This window comes from Tamandua tetradactyla, chromosome 7 (assembly GCF_023851605.1).
Source record: "Tamandua tetradactyla isolate mTamTet1 chromosome 7, mTamTet1.pri, whole genome shotgun sequence".
Lineage (NCBI taxonomy): Eukaryota > Metazoa > Chordata > Mammalia > Pilosa > Myrmecophagidae > Tamandua > Tamandua tetradactyla.
Genome location: NC_135333.1, coordinates 132,629,153 through 132,649,671, shown reverse-complemented (window position 1 = coordinate 132,649,671; position 20,519 = coordinate 132,629,153). Strand labels below are relative to the sequence as shown.

The 20,519-nt window shown below is 39.3% G+C and overlaps 2 protein-coding genes across 7 annotated transcripts in view; one reads left to right on the top strand and one right to left on the bottom strand.

The window, feature by feature from the left end:
• The window catches only part of TBC1D30 (TBC1 domain family member 30), a 249,775-nt gene that overhangs the window by 213,967 nt on the left and 15,289 nt on the right, over positions 1-20,519 (bottom strand). For all 6 annotated transcript variants that reach the window (XM_077111315.1, XM_077111317.1, XM_077111316.1 and 3 more), the window contains exon 2: positions 15,637-15,801. In XM_077111315.1, the coding sequence (XP_076967430.1) occupies positions 15,637-15,801 (165 nt within the window). The remainder of the gene's footprint in view (positions 1-15,636; positions 15,802-20,519) is intronic.
• On the top strand, positions 5,906-6,040 carry LOC143642651 (thymosin beta-4-like). The gene has a single exon (XM_077111309.1). It carries the CDS (start codon positions 5,906-5,908, stop codon positions 6,038-6,040), a length of 135 nt encoding a protein of 44 aa, XP_076967424.1.

Genomic DNA, 20,519 nt, shown 5'->3' with positions numbered 1-20,519 from the left:
GGCAGAGACAATGCAGGAAGAATGGATTCCCCGGTCTCACGCCAGAGAAAGGAGCCAAACTGACCTCTACTGGCCAACCTCGATAGTGACATCAAGATGTGAGAAGCAAGTACCTTTTCATATCCACCTTGAACTGAGGATCCAGGCACACAAAAACTTGCTGTAGCAACTTTTATACATGATAGAAACTTTACAAGAAAGCTCACAGGCCAACAGCAACTTTGTTGCTGTCTTGATAACTATGTTCTGATAAACATACATCTATGAAACGGTACTGAGAAGGTAGTGCTGGACAGGGACCAAAAAGAGCTCTGATAGGCTAGGCATGGAATATCACAAGCATTTTTAGGAACTGTACTTTTCCAACACAAGATATCAAAATATAAAGTCCATTACAAAAATCTCTTATTCATGCCATCACCAGGAAGAAAAAAAAAAGGACATGACCTTATTGTTCAATGGTGTATAACTTAAGGAAAGTAATAATCATGGCAAAAAAAACCAAGAGGCAGGTAAGGAAAACTTTCCCGTAGTTTGGGAGGGTAGAAAGAGGCAGATGACTACTGAGTATTGGGCAGGTAAAATTTCACAATACTGGTAAGGAAATAATTATAAAGGAAATACATCTGAATTGATCTGTCTTTGCTATTCTCCTATTGCCTGATACACAAAATTCTGAACTATTTCTCAGACTTTATTTCTAATCAGAATAATATGATCTAATTTTCCCCATTCCACCCTCATGTAGAGATGAAGTTATACTACTCTTATCAAATCAACAGATGTTTATTGGATAGCCACACTTTCAAACAGCTTTCAATTTAACCAGGAAGGCAATGCACATACATTAGTGTCTGTCCTATGTTCAACAGGTAGTTGTACTAGATTAAATCTAAGGTTTTCTCTAGCTCCAAAATTCTAAGATGTTGCAACTCCACAACATTCTGCATGTTTACAAACCAACAAGTTCTGATCTCAGCAAAGTTGTGATGTTGTTCCTTCCTAAATAGTCCCTTTTCCCGTTTATCAGTGATGATTCCAAATATATCCACTCTTGTTCACAAGCTCCAAGTCTACTCTACTCTGGCCTGTATCCCTTACTTGTATGAGCAAGTCACCTGCTTCACATGTGTGTACATGCACCCACACACTGTAACTTTGATCCAACTTCTTAATTTATCAACCCACCAACCCATCTATCTATCCATCCAACAGCTGTTCACTGAGCCCAACTGTAATGGCAACAATTATAGTATCTGTTGGGAATAAAAATATGAATGGCATAGACCCTGTTCCAAGAAGATCTAAATCTAGAAGTGGTAGGATAAATAGCTGTATAAAGAAACAAATACTGTGAAATATTAATGGTGCTCTAATAGAAATAGGTATAGAGGATGGTAGGGTTCAAAGAAAGAGAAAGTTCATCATTTCTAACCAAGGAGAGTAAAAAAGGCTTCAGGAACACAGAAGCACTACAAGCCTAGTTCCCATCCCAGCTGACTGCAGATCAAAAATTTTTGGAAAGAATATAACATGCTTGCTGTATAAACCAAGTATAATTTGGCTTCTGTCCCCACCACTCAACTAAAACAGAAACTCCTCTAAGATTACCAAAAAGGCCAAAAATCCTTTTAAGCCCCTTTATATTTGACTTGACCATAGGAATTATATGTGTGTATATGTGCACATGCACATGTGCTTTATCAGCTCTTCAGTACTTCTGTTCTAAAACTGCATCTCCTTGACATTCTACCTCTGTCCTCCAACTTCAAAACTTCTTCAGTGCTGCTCTCCTTTGTTGGCTCTTCTGTCTCTCAGGGTTCTTTCCTTCTCTAACAGTTAAACACTCTTCTCCAGAAGACAAATATATTTCCCCTGATGGATGTTGGCTATAAGCATTTACTGGTGCCTCCCAAACTTACCCAAGCCCGGGAGTAAACCTAGATTTCTCGCCTCCCTGATACCACTCTCTCCAATCCTGCTGACTCTCCCTCCTAAATATTTCATTGCTACACCATTCTCAGAGTTCCTTACTTGAGGCCCCATCAGCTCTACTGGTCAACTAAGTTAACTTCTTTCTGATACCCCTCACTCTCCCCTCCCCGGGCTGTCCTCCTGCTGCTGCCACAATGACGTCTGAAACATGAAAATCTAATCACATCACCTTTGTGTTCAAATTTCTTCAGTGATATTGCTTCAGGACACCATCTAAACTCCAGTCTCAACTTGTGTCCCTTCTTTCCAGCTCTGAATTTTATACCCAGCAATACTAGTTTACTAGGACTATCCCTAATAGCTGAATGCATAACACAGTGACTCTTGCTGTGGACAATGTCTGTGGTTAACTGTACAAATATTAAAAATTCTTTCTTTCATGATCCAGAGCAAATGTACAACACTATTACAAGAAGTAAATGATAGAAGGGTATAAAGGGAATATGAAACCTATTGCAAATGATGGACTATAGCCAACAGTTATATTTTAATACTCTGTTTCAAAGAGTCTAATGGAACAGCCTGACCAGATCTTGAATCTGAAACCAGCAATAATTAGCCCCAGCTACCTGCCAGGGAAAGGACTCTTCCAAATTGTTGTCTGATACATGCTTTTTGCTCAATGGCAAGGCCCCCTCCCCCTGGGATATATAAATACCTAACACTCAAGTAATACACGGTCTCTCTTCTCCAATGCAAAGTGGGGCATGTGGAGCCAACATCCAAAAACCCTGACCAGTAACTAATGTAATACAATGTACCACATCAATACTATGGGTCAAAAATGGGAGGGGGAATAAGGGGCATGGCAGGATTTTGGTTTTCTCTTCTACTTATTTTCTTGAGTAATGAAAATGTCCTAAATTTGATCATGGGGATGCATGCACAAATATGGGCTGATACTGTGAGCCAATTATTGTATATGGTTTCTTCTTCTTCTCATGCAATTTTATTAGATATATTACATATTCACATACACGTAATCATCCAAAGTGTATAGTAAGCGATTCACAGTATTATCACATAGCTGGGCATTCATCATCACAATTAATTTTTGAACATTTTCATTACTCCCCAAAAAAATTAAAATAAAAGTAAAAAAGAACACCCAAAACATCCCTCCCCCCATTATTTATTTATCTATTGTCTTTCTTTTTCTTACTCATCTGTCCACACAATGGATAAAGGGAGTATCAGTCACAAAGTTTTCAGTTAGACATTGCTACCTATCATAACCTGCCAAACCCCAACCAAAATCATTCCTGCCAATCCTAAAGCATGCCTAGGGACATTATATAAGATTCTACAAAGGTTCCATGCAGTGAGGTAATGTTCCAAAACCTACACCCTACAGATGGGTCCCTGGACAAGATAAGCCCTGAAATGAAGAGGAACCAAGCCCTTCCAGAACATCAACTAGTTCCAGCCTCCTATCCCATATTATCAATGCCTCCTTCCAACATGAAAAAATTAGAATGGGAATAGCCCAAATACCCCTATGGAGTGTGAGAGATCAAAGGTGATGGTGGAGTTATACAGAGAAGGAAGGGTTTTAACAAATGAGTATGAGTGCCGAATCATTATATTGATACCTCTTTTAGCCTTCAGTACCTTAGAGCAGCTAGAAATAAAAACCTAAAATTGTGAAATTATAACCCATACCAAACTCTGAAAGCTGTTCTGCAACTAATTGTTGCTATGTACTTTGAAATGTATTGCTTTTATGTATATATGTTATTTAAAGATAAGTATATCAGAGAAAATAAGATTTAACAAATGAGTATGATTGCTGAATATTGATATTTCTGTCAGTCTCCAATGTCTGGGAGCAGCTAGAAGAAAAAATGAAAAATCGTGGAACTGTGACCCATACCAAACTTTAAAATTTATTCTATAACTACTTGTTAAATGTACTTGAAACATTGCTTTTGTGTATATATGTTACATTTCACAATTTAAAAAATTAATGAAAAAAAGAACAGAAGGAGAGAAATTACAGATAGTAAACGCATACCTTTTTTTTCTCAAAGATTTTTTTTTTTTTTGCCATAAAGATGAGCAGAAAAATGCATGGTAGCTGAAAAGAGATACGGAGATGAGACTTGTTTATAGATGAAAGATATAATGGTATATGCTGACTGGAACCACCCAGTAGAGACAGAAAAACTGGTGGTGGAAAAAAGGGAAGAACAGCTGTGGGAATGTCCTCGAGGAAAGTAGAGAAGATGGATCCAGTGTACCCAAGGAAGGGCTGGACCATTCAACCAGAAGAAAAGGAGGAACTCTCTATGTGGGCAGACTGGGGAATGTAATGGTGGACACACGAGGATATTTTCTTCCAATTGCTTCCATTTTCTCAGTTAAAACACCAAGCAAACAGTATATACCTGGAGGTACTAAGTGCGGGAGACACAAACGGACATTTGCATACGGTGTTGATGGTACGGGATTCGCAATGGATGGAGGAGGCTTAAGGGTACAACAACTGAGGGAAAGAAGGGAGAACTGTGATATACACATACACTGGGCAACTGAGTGACTGCAACAGGGAATGATGTTGTGAGACATGCAAATAGGTGAATGAAATGTCAGAAGTAAAAAGACAAATATTATCATGCCTCACTCATACAGACTAACTATAACATACAAACTCAGTGACTAGAAGTCGAGAGCATGGCTTATCAAGTTGGGGTCCATTGTAAATGGTGCTAGATTGTGAGCTCTTACAGCAGTCATATATATTCATGAGTTATACCTGCTATTTCTAAATTCTGAGATACAGAGCTGTTTGTATATAACCTGCTTGGCCCCAGAAACTTTAGGTATTTATGTGACACCTGAGACTCAGAGTTACAACTCTAAAGCTGTGAAAGTCAGCAGTAACCCATACAGGAATTGTTTAAAAAGTAGAAAGAGGGACCAGACTTCAAGTAGAGATACGAAGAAAGCCAATCTAGATAGGACTAAGGAAAACCAGAATACAGGTAATGGATACTACAGTCAATAGTTTAAAACTTCAACTTCTGTGTGAGAGCAAAGGAAGAGATGTTTATTTGGTGCAAAATTTATATGTTGGGTAGCACATTACCTAATTTAATTGTATGGTCGGTTTAGTTGAACATCATAAGTACAGAGAATTTTGAATAGAGTGTGAGATTTTGTTGGTTTGTCCAAGTTAGTGTGATGTCCCAATATATCCAAGAGTAATTTGGGAATGAATAAAAAAGTATTTGCAAAGTCCACTAGGGGACTGGGGAGAAAGGAGGAAATATTCAATTTCCCCATTTGGGGAATTCCTGATATTCTTGCAAGCAGTGGGGACAACCAAATCAATAGGGTGAGTTATTGATTTGGGAGTTTGCTTCTATGATATTTATTTCTGCAAAGGATAAGCTAAGCCTACCTATAATTAGGCTTAAGAGCCAACCCCACCCCACCCCACCCCCACCAAGAACATCCTTTGTTGCTCAGATGTGGCCTTTCTCTCTAAGCCAACTCTGCAGGTGAACTCACCGCCCTCCCCCTACATGGGACATGACTCCCACAGGTATAAAATCTCCCTGGCACCATGGGACAGAAGTACCAGGAGAGAGCCTTCTTGACCAAAAGGGGAAAGAGAGAAATAAGACAAAAGAAAGTCTCAGTGGCTGAGAGATTTCAAACAGAATCAAGAGGTTATCCTGGCAGTTATTTTGATATATTATATAGATAGCTCTTTTCAGTTTATGGTGTACAAGAGTGGTGGGAGGGAAGTACCTGAAACTGTTGAGTTGTTCCAGTAGCCTTAATTTTCTAAGGCGAATGTATAACTACACAGCTTTTAAAATGTGACTACGTGGCACTCCGCGGTGGCCACTTCGCAGATCGGACTTTCCTCACTCGCGCGCCTTGTTCGGCTTCCTCTACAACCATGTCTGACAAACCCGATATGGCTGAGATTGAGAAATTCGATAAGCTGAAAATGAAGAAGATAGAAACGCAAGAGAAAAATCCACTGCCTTCCAAAGAAACAATGGAACAGGAGAGGCAAGCAGGCGAATCGTAATGAGGTGTGCACCCCCAATATGCACTGTACGTTTCACAAGCACTGCCTTATTTTACTTCTCTTAGGTGCTGACTTTGTAAGATGGAAAGAGGCTGGATCAAGTCTAAATGACTGTGCTGCCCCTTTTCACATCAAAGAATTGAGAACTACTGAGAAGGAAGGCTGCACCTGCCTCTCCCAGCTGCCTGTCTGGCTGGCAGGGTAGGAAAAGAACTTGCATGTTGGTGAAGGAAGAAGCTGCGTGGGATGACAGTGAATCTAGAGGAAAAGTAAAGCTGGTCTAAGATGTCCTACCAGCTGTAAAATGCAGGTTAATCAGAGTGCCTTTTTTGTTGTTGTTGTTCAAATGATTTCAATTATTGGAATGCACAATTTTTTTAATATGCAAATAAAAAGTTTTAAAACCTGAAAAAAAAATGTGACTGTGTGATTGTGAAAAACTTGTGTCTGATGCTCCTTTTATCCAGGGTATGGACAGATGAGTAAAAAAATATCATAGGGGTGATATGGACTAAAATAAATTGGGTACATTGAAATACTAGTGAACAATGAGAGGGAGGGGCAACGGGTATGGGATGTATAACTTTTTGCTTTTTATTTCTTTTTCTGAAGTGATGCAAATGTTCTAAAAATGATCATGGTGATGAATACACAACTATGTGATGAAATTGTGAGCCCCTGATTGTATGCATACCATGTATGAATTGTATGTATATGAAGATCTCTCAATAAAAACACTTTTAAAAAAAGAAAAAGAAAAAAATACAAAGCAGAACAAAGATTTTAAAACATTTAGTAAAAAAATACAAAGCAAAATCATCAGCTCCGAGTGAGGACTGGGGGAAAGTGATAGGCCTACAGAGGAAAATAGGGTATGAAAAGGAAAAGGGGAGTATGAATTGGCAAGGAAAATACAGTAGGACTGCTGGCAGCACCAAGGGCACCCTTGAAGTTGGTGGTCACATATTTAAAGAGAGAGTGGTAAGTGTGTGTTTATTTCTACAGCCACGGTCAGCTTGGTAGATGCAGATACAGAGCAGGCAGAGATTGGGGTTTAGTATAAGGGTTGGGATCTTGCCCAGGGAGGATAACAAGTGGAGAGTGGGACAAACAAGTTAACTCTGTAAGCAAATGAGTCATTATACAATGATCACAAATTCTAAGCAGAGTTAGGAGGGAACCAATTAATGGATCTTTACTGTTCACTGCTACATAAAAAAATATTATATAAGGTGATGGAACAAGCAGAATAGGGATTCAAAGGAACATAAGCCATCAAGCCTGTCTTAAGAAAGCTGTCATTATTACTGCATTTCCAAACAGCAAATGCTATACATGATATATGGTCAGAACGCAGGAGGGGCTGGCATACTAACTTGAAAAGGCCTGCTATGACTAAAGCTTAATTGGTAGTCATAAATGATCTGTGTGCCATCTCCCTTTAATTAGTCCTCTCCAAGAAAACTGAGGCAAAGTATCGTTTAAAGTTTACTGTCTAAAATCAAAGTGTGCTGGTTATTCTCCATTTGTGCCTATCTCCCATCCTGGCCAATTCTCCATTGCTTTCTGGCCAGCTCTGTACCCCAGATGGCTGACCTCTGTAAACTGTATCACCTACGCTCCCTTACCAGCTGCTTTCCAGCTGGGTTTGGTCAGTAGGTGTCCCTGGCGTGAGAGTGGGAGAAAAGAGAGGTCACAGTGTTTCTGTTCTGGTCCTTCCTAGGCTTTAGAACCTAGTCTCTGGCAGCAGTTGTGTCTGGTGGTCCCTTCTCCAGGGCTCCATATATTATTGGGCTTCTCTAACATCATCATCCCCACCTTCTCTCTTGAACGTTCAGTCCTAGGGATGTTAACAGCTTTCTATAGTTGTTAGTCTCTAAATGCATCACCAACCAACTTGTTCCCTTAACACTATTTATATCCTGAACCTTCTACACTGAGTTCTCTTCCTGCTGGAACCCTGACACAGTGAACAATCAAAGATATGGATGCATTCTACAAGTATTTTCTTATAAATGATATTCTCATGGGCATCTACCTAGCTTCCCCACTGCAATGGATACTTTTTCTTTCATTAAAAATGGTGTTTAGCAACAGACTGGAGAAATGTACTTATCTGCCTAAACCAGAGATAGGCAAAAATCAGCTGAAGGATATTTATAAGGTGCTCTAAAATATAATGAGTGAGTTTTTATCATCTTAAAAGATTAGTTACACAACATTATATAGATACTTGTCAATTTCAGATTGGGAGAGCAGACACAAAAACTAAGCATTACCCTCCTCCATTATGTGGGACATGACATCCAGAGATGAAAGTCTCCCTGGCGGCGTGGGAGATGACTCCCAGGGATGAGCCTTGCCTTGGTACCATGGGATTGACAATGCTTTCCTGGCCAAATGGAGGAAAAGAAGTGTTACAAATAAGGTATCAGTGACTGAGAAAGTTCAAATGGAGTTGAGAGGTTACTCTGAAGGCTACTCTTATGCAAGCTTCAGCTAGATATTGCTATTTATCATGGTTTGTCAAACCCCAACCAAAACCATTCCTGCCAACCCTAAAGAATACTTAGGGTTTTATCTGAGATTCTACAAAGGTTCCATGCATTATGATTACTTTCTAGAAACCTGTAACAGCAGATGGGTTCCTAGGCCAGATAAGTCCTGAAACACAGAGATGCCAGCCTCTCCAGAACATCAATTAGTTCCACCCTCCTATCCCGTATCATCAACAGCCCTTTCTAACATTGAAAAGTTAGAACGGTATGCTAGTTTGAAAGTGTGTGTACCCCAGAAAAGCCATGTCTTTTAATCCTGATTCAACACTGTAGGGTGGAAACCCTCTTGATTAGATTATCTCAGTGGAGATGTAGCATGCCCAATTGTGGGTATGATCTTTTCATTAGATGGAGATGTGACTCCATCCATTCAGGGTGGGTCTTAATTAGTTCACTAGAGTCCTTTAAAAGAGGAAACATCTTGGGGAAAGCTCAGAGCAGGTGCAGACACTTGGAGAAGAGTTGCTTCAGAGCTGACAGAGACATGGATGTTTGGAGATGCTTGCAGTGCCAACAGAGACGGCAGATGCCTAGACACAGGCAGGGCCCAGCAGACACCTCCATGTGCCTTTCCATAGGAAGCTAAGCAAGCCAGAACCCAGAATTGTGTCCCAGCGGAGCTAAGTAAAGGCCAATAGATGCGTAGAGAGGAAACCACTGGCATCAGAAGCTGGAAGCAATAGAACCAGAAACAAGGAGCAGCAGACTCCAGCCACATGCCTTCCCAGACTGGCCTTCCTTGAGCTAAGGTATCTTTCTGTGGATGCCTTAGTTAGGACATGTTTATGGCCTTGGAATTGTAAACGTGTAACTTATGAAATTCTCTTCTTTCTAAATCATTCCATTTCTGGTATATTACTTTCTGGCAGCATTAGCAAACTAATACAAATGGGCATAGCCCAAATACCCCTAAAGTTTGAGATAAAGATCAAAGGAGAAGGTGGGATTATAACAGGGAAGATAGGATTTAACAAATGAGTAGGACTGCTGAATCATTACATTGATATTTCTTTTCTCTAGTGTCTTAGAGTAGCTAGAACGAAAAACTTAAAATTAAAATTGTGGAACTGTAACCAACACTAAACTCTGAAATCTGTTCTATAACTAATTGTTACAGTATGCTTTGAAATTGATTACTTATATATATATATGTTGCTTTTCACAGTTATAAACAAAAAACAAAAAATAATTCACAGAAATTTTCCAGAACTAAAGCACATAAGTTGCCTAGTTGAGAGCCTACTGAGGTCTAGAACAATGGTTGAAAAATAACCCTACACCAAGTAACGTAATCATGCATTTCAGAACACCAAGCACAAAAGAAGATTCCACAAGTTTCCAAAGAGAAAAATAAACAGAAAAAGTACAAAGGATCAGAAATCAAAAAAGGGTTTAGACTTCTCAAAAGCAACAACTGAAGCAAGAAGGCAACAGAGCAAGTATGGAATTGTCAATCAAGGAGAGGGAAGAATAAAGACATTTCATACATGCATGGTTTCCAAAACTTTACCTCCCATGCACCCTTTCTCAAGAGGGTATGGACAGCGATATAACGGAGTAAGCAAAAAAGAAGAAAACATGGGATACAGAAAAAAAGAGATCTCACACAGGAGAGAGACAAAAAAAAGCCTCTAGGACAAGACTGGAGGGAGATTCCCAAGATGCCCTGTGTACCAGATAGGGTGCTAGTCCAGACCTGAGCAGTGGGGCTGAGCAACAGGCACGCTGAGGGTAGCTTGCACCAAGATGCTTGCTGCTATTGGACCATTTACCTATCATGAAGACAGAATGCCTAGGAGAACTAGTCCAGATTTCCATCTGTGCTTGTTTTTCTTACATGTTGATGAAGTGCCTGTTCTCTCCGTACCCATAGAAGTGCTCTGGCATGGGTACTTCTAAGAGCAAGAGCAAAGGCCGTGATGGGGTTTGAATCAAAAACAAAGAGCAGGCCACTCCCCCAACCTTGCTGATCATTCAGTAACTAGTCCGAACTACAGCTCTGCAAATGCCACACAGCTCATTTATAACCTTGCCCTCTGTCTTCCCCAAAAAAGCTCCATAAATTCTCAGGGAGCCCAAAACCACACAGTGACCCAGAGGCTCTGCTTGGCTCATCTTCTCAGCACACTCAGCTAACAGGACAACATTACTCCTTCCCGACACAACTAGACTTGGACTTGCTACTTAAGATTTTCAAAACAATTTATTGTTTAGGACTATACACTGAGGCTGAAAAACTATTTTTCCCTTTCCTTACTTTTTTTTTCCATAGCACTTATCACTTCTTACCTTCTCATGCAGACATTTGAAGATTTATTAATTTCTAGTGAGCTTGTGACCCAAGTATGCTAAAGTGAGCTCTGGGACTTCTCCTGGAGTTATGGAAAGAGATTTGTTCTTTCTAGTGGGGTTCCTGAGCTGGAAATGCTATTGGTCATTTTACCGTTGTCCAGTCCAGAAGAGGGCAGAGCTAAGAGATGAAGTCATATTCTTTAAGATACTTTTTGAGAATCTATACCTGATTAGCTATACCTAAAGGCACATCATCCATGGACTTTTAATTAGGTGAGCCAAACAATTTCCTTTTCAACTTATATCAATTTTAGTTGTATTTCTGTCATTCACAACTGAAAGAAGATTTTTCAACATTACAATATTGTAACAAAACAGTAGACTGAAACTGTATATTAACATTAAAAATTACATTTATGAAAAACTCATACCAATAGTGCAAGCTTATGATATGTTATGTGTAAAAGTTAGGATACAGAAATATTATAAGGTAAAATGACTTTGAAAAAAACTGCACATAAAAAAACACTTGATGATGCATGAGTTGTTCAGTGGTAGAATGCTCGCTTTCCATGCGGGAGACCCGGATTCAATTCTGGGACCATGCACCACCACCTGCCCCCCCCATAAAAAAACACTTGAATAAATATCCCAAAAGATTCCATTGTCTGTAGAAAATGGGTTTTCCTCTTCTTTTTGCACTTCTGAATTTTCAGAGTTTCTATAATGAGTGTATTACCTTTTTAAACTTTTGACAGATAATTCACAACCAATAAAATTGACTCTTTCAAAGTATACAGTTCAGTATAAATCACTAAATTGTACAACCATCACCATTAACTAATTCCAGAACATGTTATCATTTTTATCACCCCAATAAGAAACTTGTACTTGTTAGCAGTCATTCTTCATACTTCCCTTCTCTCAGCTCCTGGCAACCACTAACATACTTTCAGAGTCTATGAAATGTCTATTCCAGACATTTAATATAAATGGAATCATACAACATTGTGGCTTTTTGTGCCTGGCTTCTTCCACCTAGCTTAATGTTTTTAAGGCTCATCCATGTAACATAAATCAATACCTTTGTAAAATTTCCATGAGATATAAAAATAAAACTTTTGCATAAAGCATGTAATTAATGAATGGTAACAGTTGCTACTATCCTTATTATTATTATTAATTTTGTTATTATAGTAAATGGGTTACATCATCATGGGTTATATATTAAACTGGTTATCTTTAGACCAGTGGTTAAATATAGAAATAAAAATCTGCTCTTCTGGAAGACAAATATTGGTCTTGCTTCTTATACTCACCCCAGTTTAAAAAAAAAAGAGAGACTGAACCATGGATTTAGTGTAGAAAAACCATGAAGTCTAAAGAGTTATATCATCTATATTAGCATAATTATTCCATAATAATCATTAAATTATTATAATTATGAATTATTTCTAATGATAATTTCATTATTTTGGTTCATAATCCACACCTACTTATGCTTTATATTTCAAATTATAGCCTTTGAGATATAGAAACAGGAAATAACACTTTTAATAAAAGATCAAAACAGTTGGAGTCTATAACATGTCATGGAAGGAAAAAGCACTTATGTAAAGAATTACAAGCACTGAATTCAGATAGAGGAAAAAAAATGTGGGATCATATGGATGTTTGCATATTAAATACAAATAAGTCAACATGTTCGATTTGAATGCAAGACTGCCAATCACTACTAAAATAAAAGTTCAGATATTCAGTGCAATATGAAATCTCAATTTTTCAGAACTCTTTAACTAAATGGATTTATTATGAGTTGACTTTGAGGAAAAAGGTAAAATGTACAACTACTAGAATCAGGCATTTATTCACAAAACATTTAGCCTCTCAAGTTGTTCTAAAATGGATAAATAACCATTTAGTCATATTTCAAACACTCTCTACATCATAATACAGTATCATATAATGAGAATATAGTTCTCGCCATTGTTATTTCTTAACAAAAAAAAGCATTCTCTTCCATTTAATAAAGTCTTATTACACAAGTAAGAGTTGATCTTCCAAGGAAAGGAGACAAAAAAACCATAGTCTCTAAAATGCAAAACCATAGTTAAAATTAAAGAGACAAACTCTAAAATACAGAGATAGGATACATTTAAAATTCACACATTAAGTTGGGTGCTTGTGCACACATCCTCCTAAAAATATTTAAATGCCAGTCCTTTCATCAGTCAAGTAAATTCAAATTCGAAATGCAAGACATTCCTTCCTGTCTCTTGACACTAGAGCTCCATTCCCACTCCTACTTTCCCAAATATTCCAACTTCATGCATTTACCAATTAGTGCTCTTAACTTCTGGTACAGACAATAATAATGGTTAGTAGAAAACTCAGGAGGAAAGAGAAAAATCAAGATGTCTCAAATAGAAGGGGAAAATAATAGCATTTTTACTTGATACTAATGAATCGATCAGGAATCATGAAAACATATCAAACATTTTTAACACATGCCAACTTTTTTGCTACATGTATATATACATGCCTTCTTCCTTCTCTAGATAGTTCAGACAAGTGCCTGGCTCTGAAGAAAACCCTACGCAAAACTATTCTATTCAATCACATTCCTGTTGGTATAGGCCATTAAATCACTATAATAATCAAGCAGTATTTTGTTTAATAGACATTAGGTGGAAATCTTCTTTGGTTAAGTCATAAGAATAATAATGTAGGGATGACAAACAATAATAGACTAAAAGAGGAGGAAGAAAACCACAAAACTTTTAAAATAATAAATGAAAGAAGTGAATTTAAGCCATCAACTTTATTAGCTAAAACTAATCAAACCCTGAAAATTGTATGATGAAAACACATCGTAATTTGGAATTTAAAAAAAAAAAAACCCTCTAGGAGGTGCCACTCTGCTTGTCAAATGTGAAGCGGGTAAAGGAGCAAGAAAAGGCAACTTTCACATGCACCTGAAAAGCTGCCACAGGCATTTTACTAAAATACATCATTTGAGCCTATATTTGTCATACCTGGACATACTGTTCTGCCATGCTGCATGTTAATAAAAAAAAATACAAACAAAAATAGGGAAATATTAGTAGGCAGAATGAAATATAAAACTATTACAAGGAGAATTATAAAATTAATTCGCTAGTTTTTATATACAGCATTCAACTTGGATTAGTAATTTAACAATTCATTTTTAACTCAGTAAACAAACCACAAAGCTTTTAGTTAATAGTATATTAACCAAGAGGTGGGTTTAATTTGTTAAACTATTTTGTCCTTTTCAGATTTCAGAGCAAGTTCTAAGACCAAGTCATAAGAGATTCCTCCTGTTTAGTCAATTGTTTAATTTACTTATTAAAGGAACACAGAGAATAAGAGAAAGAGAACATGCCTTTTAGGTTGTGTCTATTTGATGCTGTTTAAAAAATAAGAATTGTAGTCATTATGTAGCATCAGGTAAAAATAGCTATTGTCAAAAAAGCATTTGTAAAGTCCCCTTGGGGGGATAGTGAGAAAGGGGGAAAATTCAATGTTCCCAAGTGGAGAATTACTTGATATTCTCATAAGCAGTGGGGGCAACCAAAGCAATAGGCTGAGCCCCTAATCTTGGGGTTTGTTCATATGAAACTTAACCCCGCAAAGGATAGGCAAAGCCTACTTAAAATTAAACCTAAGAGTCACCCCAAAGAACCTCTTTCATTGCTCAGATGTGGCCTCTCTTTCTCAGCCAATACGACAAGCAAACTCACGGCCCTCCCCCTGTCCATGTGGGACATGACTCCCAGGGGTGTGGACCTTCCTGGTAACGTGGGACAGAAATCCTAGAATGAGCTGGGACTCAGTACCAAGGGATTGAGAAAACCTACTCGACTGAAAGGGGGAAGAGAGAAATGAGCCAAAATAAAGTGTCAATGGCTGAGAGATTCCAAACAGTCTAGAGGTTATCCTGGAGGTTATTCTTACGCATTAAATAGATATCACCTTTTTAGTTAAGGCATAACAGAGAGGCTGCAGGGAACTTCCTGAAAATGTAGAGCTGTGTTCCAGTAACCATGTTTCTTGAAGATGATTGTATAATGATATAGCTTTCGCAACGTGACTGTGTGATTGTGAAAACTTTGTGTATGATGCTTCTTTTATCTACCTTATGGACAGCTGAATAAAACGTACGGATTAAAAATAAATAAATAATAGGGGGAACAAATGCTAAAATAAATTTAGTAGATTGAAATGCTAGTGATCATTAAAAGGGAGGGGTAAGTGGTATGGTATGTATGAATTTTTTTCTGTTTTCTTTTTATTTCTTTTTCTGAATTGATGCAAGTGTTCTAAGAAATGATCATGATGATGAATATACAACTACGTGATAAAAATAGAATGTTCATATTGTATGTTGATTGGTTTAATAAAAATTTTTTAAAGAAATATAAAAAATAGCTACTGTCAAAATGAAATACTACCTCAAATCTAGTAGAATAAAACAAACTTTTTAACTTTAAACATGTAATCCAAATTTTAACTGAAAAAACAGCAACCTGTGTAACACTTGATGACAGACTGATCCTGCATTCCACACTGTTTTATGAGATGGTTGTTCATAGTTCTTAGTTCTGAGGTTTTAAGCGTGCACTTAAAACTTTTTAATATATTCAAAAGCACAATGACTCGACTTAGACTCACTAATATCCCAGTGAAAAGTGGCAAAAGGGCTGACCCCACTCCACTACTCACTTCTCTTCTGTGACAGGGCCTGCAAGCACGCGGTCACGACATCACAATTCTTCTGGACTCTGTGCAAGAGTCTATCTTTCTGCTTCAGCAGGCGAAGTAACTTCGCCGACTGAATGCCAATTCTGTACTTCAGCTCTCGAAGGATTGCCTTCAGTTCATTAGTATCTAAGAATAAAGGAAAAAATAAACAGAATAATAAATGCCTTGAGGAGATACAAATTCCAGGGTGACATTAAATTAATAAAAACAAACCCATTTAAACTAATGCAAGATTACATGTAGGTATTCAGGTAAGACATACTGATCAAATAAATCACTCATCAATATCCTGTCCCCATACTAGATGCAAATGCTGTAAGGTAATTTTTATCCTTGAAACTGGATCAGACAACTACCTCTGTGGTCTTGGGCAAGGTATTGCTCCAGGCCTGAAATTATGCTTGGCATACAAGGTTATCCTAAGACTCAGATTTGTGAATGGTCTTTGTAAACATTAATATAAATAATCTCTTAAATAGGGTGGGCCACGGTGGCTCAGCAGGCAGGAATGCTTGCCTGCGATGCCAGAGGACCCGGGTTCGACTGCCGGTGCCTGCCCATGTAAAAAAAAAAAAAAAAAAAGTAATATAATTGTCTTTTTATTTCTTTTTCTGAATTAACGCAAATGTTCTATGAAATGATGAATATGCAACTAAGTGATGATATTGTGAATTACTGATTATGCATGTCATTTTATTTTGTTTCTTCATTTTTTTAATTAATAAATTTTTAAAAATAATAATAATCTCTTAAATAAATATAAGAAATTACTATGAAGAAGAAAACAAAGGTAGTTCTTCCTCTCACTGAGTACAAATATGATGGGATATAATGATATAAAAGAACATAGTTAGATTCAATTAAAAGTTTAGGATTCTAAGGATTATAAATATAGGAACAAACTACAAAAGGAGACTCAGATGAGTTCTGGGAAGATGTCAGAGCCGAGTGGGTTGAATTCACTCCTGCTCCGTGGAACAAGATAGGGGATAGGGAGAAAATGACTGGGACAGCAGTCCTGGGCTGTGAGTAAACAAAGAGGTTCTCTAAGGTTTTGGGGTAGGAAAAAGGTAGGGGGGTCGGGATGGGGAGAGCAGGATAGGTGGATCGAACGGGATCCCCACCAAGGGCAGGCTGAGGTGTGAGGACAGGCGCAGATCAGAGAGAACTGACCGTCCTTTTGCTTCAGTCTGTCCCAGCTGCTGGCTGGGGAAACCTCCCTGAGCAGCTGCGCAGTCAACAGCGCCTGTGGAGACCCCGGATGATGAACGGATCTTTCACCACGGGGGCCTGGCCTCCGGGCACTGTGGGCCGGCAGTAGCAAGCACACAGATGCGGTGTCTAGTGGACCGGCCAGGTACTGCCATAAGCTGATGCCCCGGGGGCGAGTCGCCTTCCCACTCCTGCAGGCCAAAAGCGGCAACCAGCCATAGCTGCCCAAGAGCAGTATCCCCTGCAGTGCACGACAGTTTGGACAGTTTCGAGCAGCCACTGCAGTCCGGGAGGGGTGGGCCAAAAGGAAGAGAGGACTCTGGAGTGTCACTTGCTGGTGAGAAGTGGTAAGTGCAGGCTGGCTGTGGCAGTCAGGGCAGGGGGAGACTGAGGAGAGGAGGTGCCTCAGGATCGCCACCTGCTAGTGACAATGGGTAAGCGCAGGCTGTGGTTACTTTTTATTTCTTATTTTATACATATATTTATATTATTCCATTTTTTCCTTAAGTTTTCTCTCCCTTTGACAGGAACCAATCTGAGTTCAGTTCTAATATATTTTGGGGTTTCTTCTGATTTGGGGGCCTACTTCTGTTGAGGTGTGTTTTGTTGCTGTTGTTTTATCATATCTTTATTATATTCTTATTTTATTATTATTATCATTATTGGTTTTTATTTAGGGGGAGTGCATGGGTCAGGAATTGAGCCCAGGTCTCCCACATGGTAGGCAGCCATTCTACCACTGAAGTATCCGTGCACCCCGGCCTAGCTTTTAACAGACCCTCACATTGAACTGAATTCCCTACATGAGTTCTGGGCCTTAGTGTAGCTGGGAAAAGCTGACAAAGTGCAAAAGGAAACCTTCAACATAAAGCCAAGAAAATTCAAAACTTTAGACAAGTGAAGGAAACCAATTTTCAAAATAACTTTATTGAGATTACCAAATACGATACGGGGGCCAAGATGGCGGCTTAGTAAGGTACGTGCATCTTAGTTCCTCCTCCAGAGCAACTACTAGGTGAACAGAAACAGTGCAGAACAGCTCCCGGGGCCACGGCAGGGAATGGACACACAGCATAACCCAGTCTGAACTGGCTAGTCTGACTGCGAGACTCTGCTGTGGTGAGATCCCCGAGCGGCGCGCGATTTCCCAAGCAGCGGCAGCTGTGGCAGCCAGAGCTCATCCCTCCCTCCTTTCCGGGCCGGCTGAGAGTCTCAGAGAGGCAAGTTTCCCAAGCCGCGGCGGCCGGCGCCTCTCTTTTGCGGGTGGCTTCCTGGACCGGCTACGAGTCTTGGATCAGAGGGCTACCCAAGCCACGGTGGCTCTCCCCCGCGGGCGGCTTCCTGGTCCAGTGGCGAATTCCCCAGGCCATGGCGGCCGGCGACTGACGCCCCTCCCCCGTGGGAGGCTTCCTGGTCCGGTGGCGAATTCCCCAGGCCGCAGAGGCTGGCGACCGACGCCCCTCCCCCGCGGGCGGCTTTCTGGTCCGGTGGTGAATTCCCCAGGCCACTGCGGCCGGCGACTGACACCCCTCCAGGGAGAGGAGGGAATTTCCGACAGTGGCAGGGACTGGGTCCAACCAAACACCAATAGGGGAATTAATAAAGGAGCCACAGGGTCCCCTCAAGCCGCGGCGGCTGACACTGCCACCACGCGCGGCGGCCCGGACCAACTGAGAGAATTGGATCGGAAATCCCCAGGCCGCGGAGAACGGTGACTGGGGGGATCCCTTCCAAACACGTGAGACAAACGTGTGCCATGAGCGCCACCTACTGGGCAGGATAAGAAAAACAGAACCCAGAGATTTCACAGAAAAATCTTAACAACCTTGTTGGGTCCGACACCCAGGGAAATCTGACTAAATGCCCAGACGCCAGCAGAAGATAATGGTCCATGCTCAGAAGATTGAGAATATGGCCCAGTCAAAGGAACAAACCAATAGTTCAAATGAGATACAGGAGCTGAGACAACTAACGCTGAATATACGAACAGAAATGGAAAACCTCTTCAAAAACGAAACCGATAAATTGAGGGAGGACATGAAGAAGACATGGGCTAAACATAAAGAAGAAATAGAAAAACTGAAAAAACAAATCACAGAACTTATGGAAGTGAAGGTAAAGTAGAAAAGATGGAAAAAACAATGGATACCTACAATGATAGATTTAAAGAGACAGAAGATAGAATTAGTGATTTGGAGGATGGAACATCTGAATTCCAAAAAGAAACAGAAACTATAGGGAAAAGAATGGAAAAATTTGAACAGGGTATCAAGGAACTCAGGACAATATGAACCGCACAAATATACGTGTTGTGGGTGTTCCAGAAGGAGAAGAGAAGGGAAAAGGAGGACAAAAACTAATGGAAGAAATTATCACTGAAAATTTCCCAACTCTTATGAAAGACCTAAATTTACAGATCCAAGAAGTGCAGCGCACCCCAAAGAGATTAGACCCATAGGCATTCTCCAAGACACTTACTAGTTAGAATGTCAGAGGTCAAAGAGAAAGAGAGGATCTTGAAAGCAGCAAGAGAAAAACAATCCATCACATACAAGGGAAACCCAATAAGACTATGTGTAGATTTCTCAGCAGAAACCATGGAAGCTAGAAGACAGTGGGATGATATATTTAAATTACTAAAAGAGAAAAACTGCCAACCAAGACTCCTATATCCAGCAAAATTATCCTTCAAAAATGAGGGAGAAATTAAAGCATTCTCAGACAAAAAGTCACTGAGAGAATTTGTGACCAAGAGACCAGCGCTGCAAGAAATGTTAAAGGGAGCACTAGAGTCAGCTACAAAAAGACAAAGAGAGAGGTATGGAGAACAGTGTAGAAAGAAGGAAAATCAGATATGATATATATAATACAAAAGGCAAAATGTTAGAGGAAAATATTATCCAAACAGTAATAACACTAAATGTCAATGGACTGAATTCCCCAATCAAAAGACATAGATTGGCAGAATGGATTAAAAAGCAGGATCCTTCTATATGCTGTCTACAGGAAACACATCTTAGACCCAAAGATAAACATAGGTTGAAAGTGAAAGGTTGGGAAAAGATATTTCATGCAAATAACAACCAGAAAAGAGCAGGAGTGGCTATACTAATATCCAACAAATTAGACTGCAAATGTAAAACAGTTAAAAGAGACAAAGAAGGACACTATATACTAATAAAAGGAACAATTAAACAAGAAGACATAACAATCATAAATATTTATGCACCGAACCAGAATGCCCCAAAATACGTGAGGAATACACTGCAAACACTGAAAAGGGAAATAGACACATATACCATAATAGTTGGAGACTTCAATTCACCACTCTCATCAATGGACAGAATATCTAGACAGAGGATCAATAAAGAAATAGAGAATCTGAATATTACTATAAATGAGCTAGACTTAACAGACATTTATAGGACATTACATCCCACAACAGCAGGATATACCTTTTTCTCAAGTGCTCATGGATCATTCTCAAAGATAGACCATATGCTGGGTCACAAAGCAAGTCTTAACAAATTTAAAAAGATTGAAATCATACACAACACTTTCTCGGATCATAAAGGAATGAAGTTGGAAATCAATAATAGGTGGAGTGCCAGAAAATTCACAAATACGTGGAG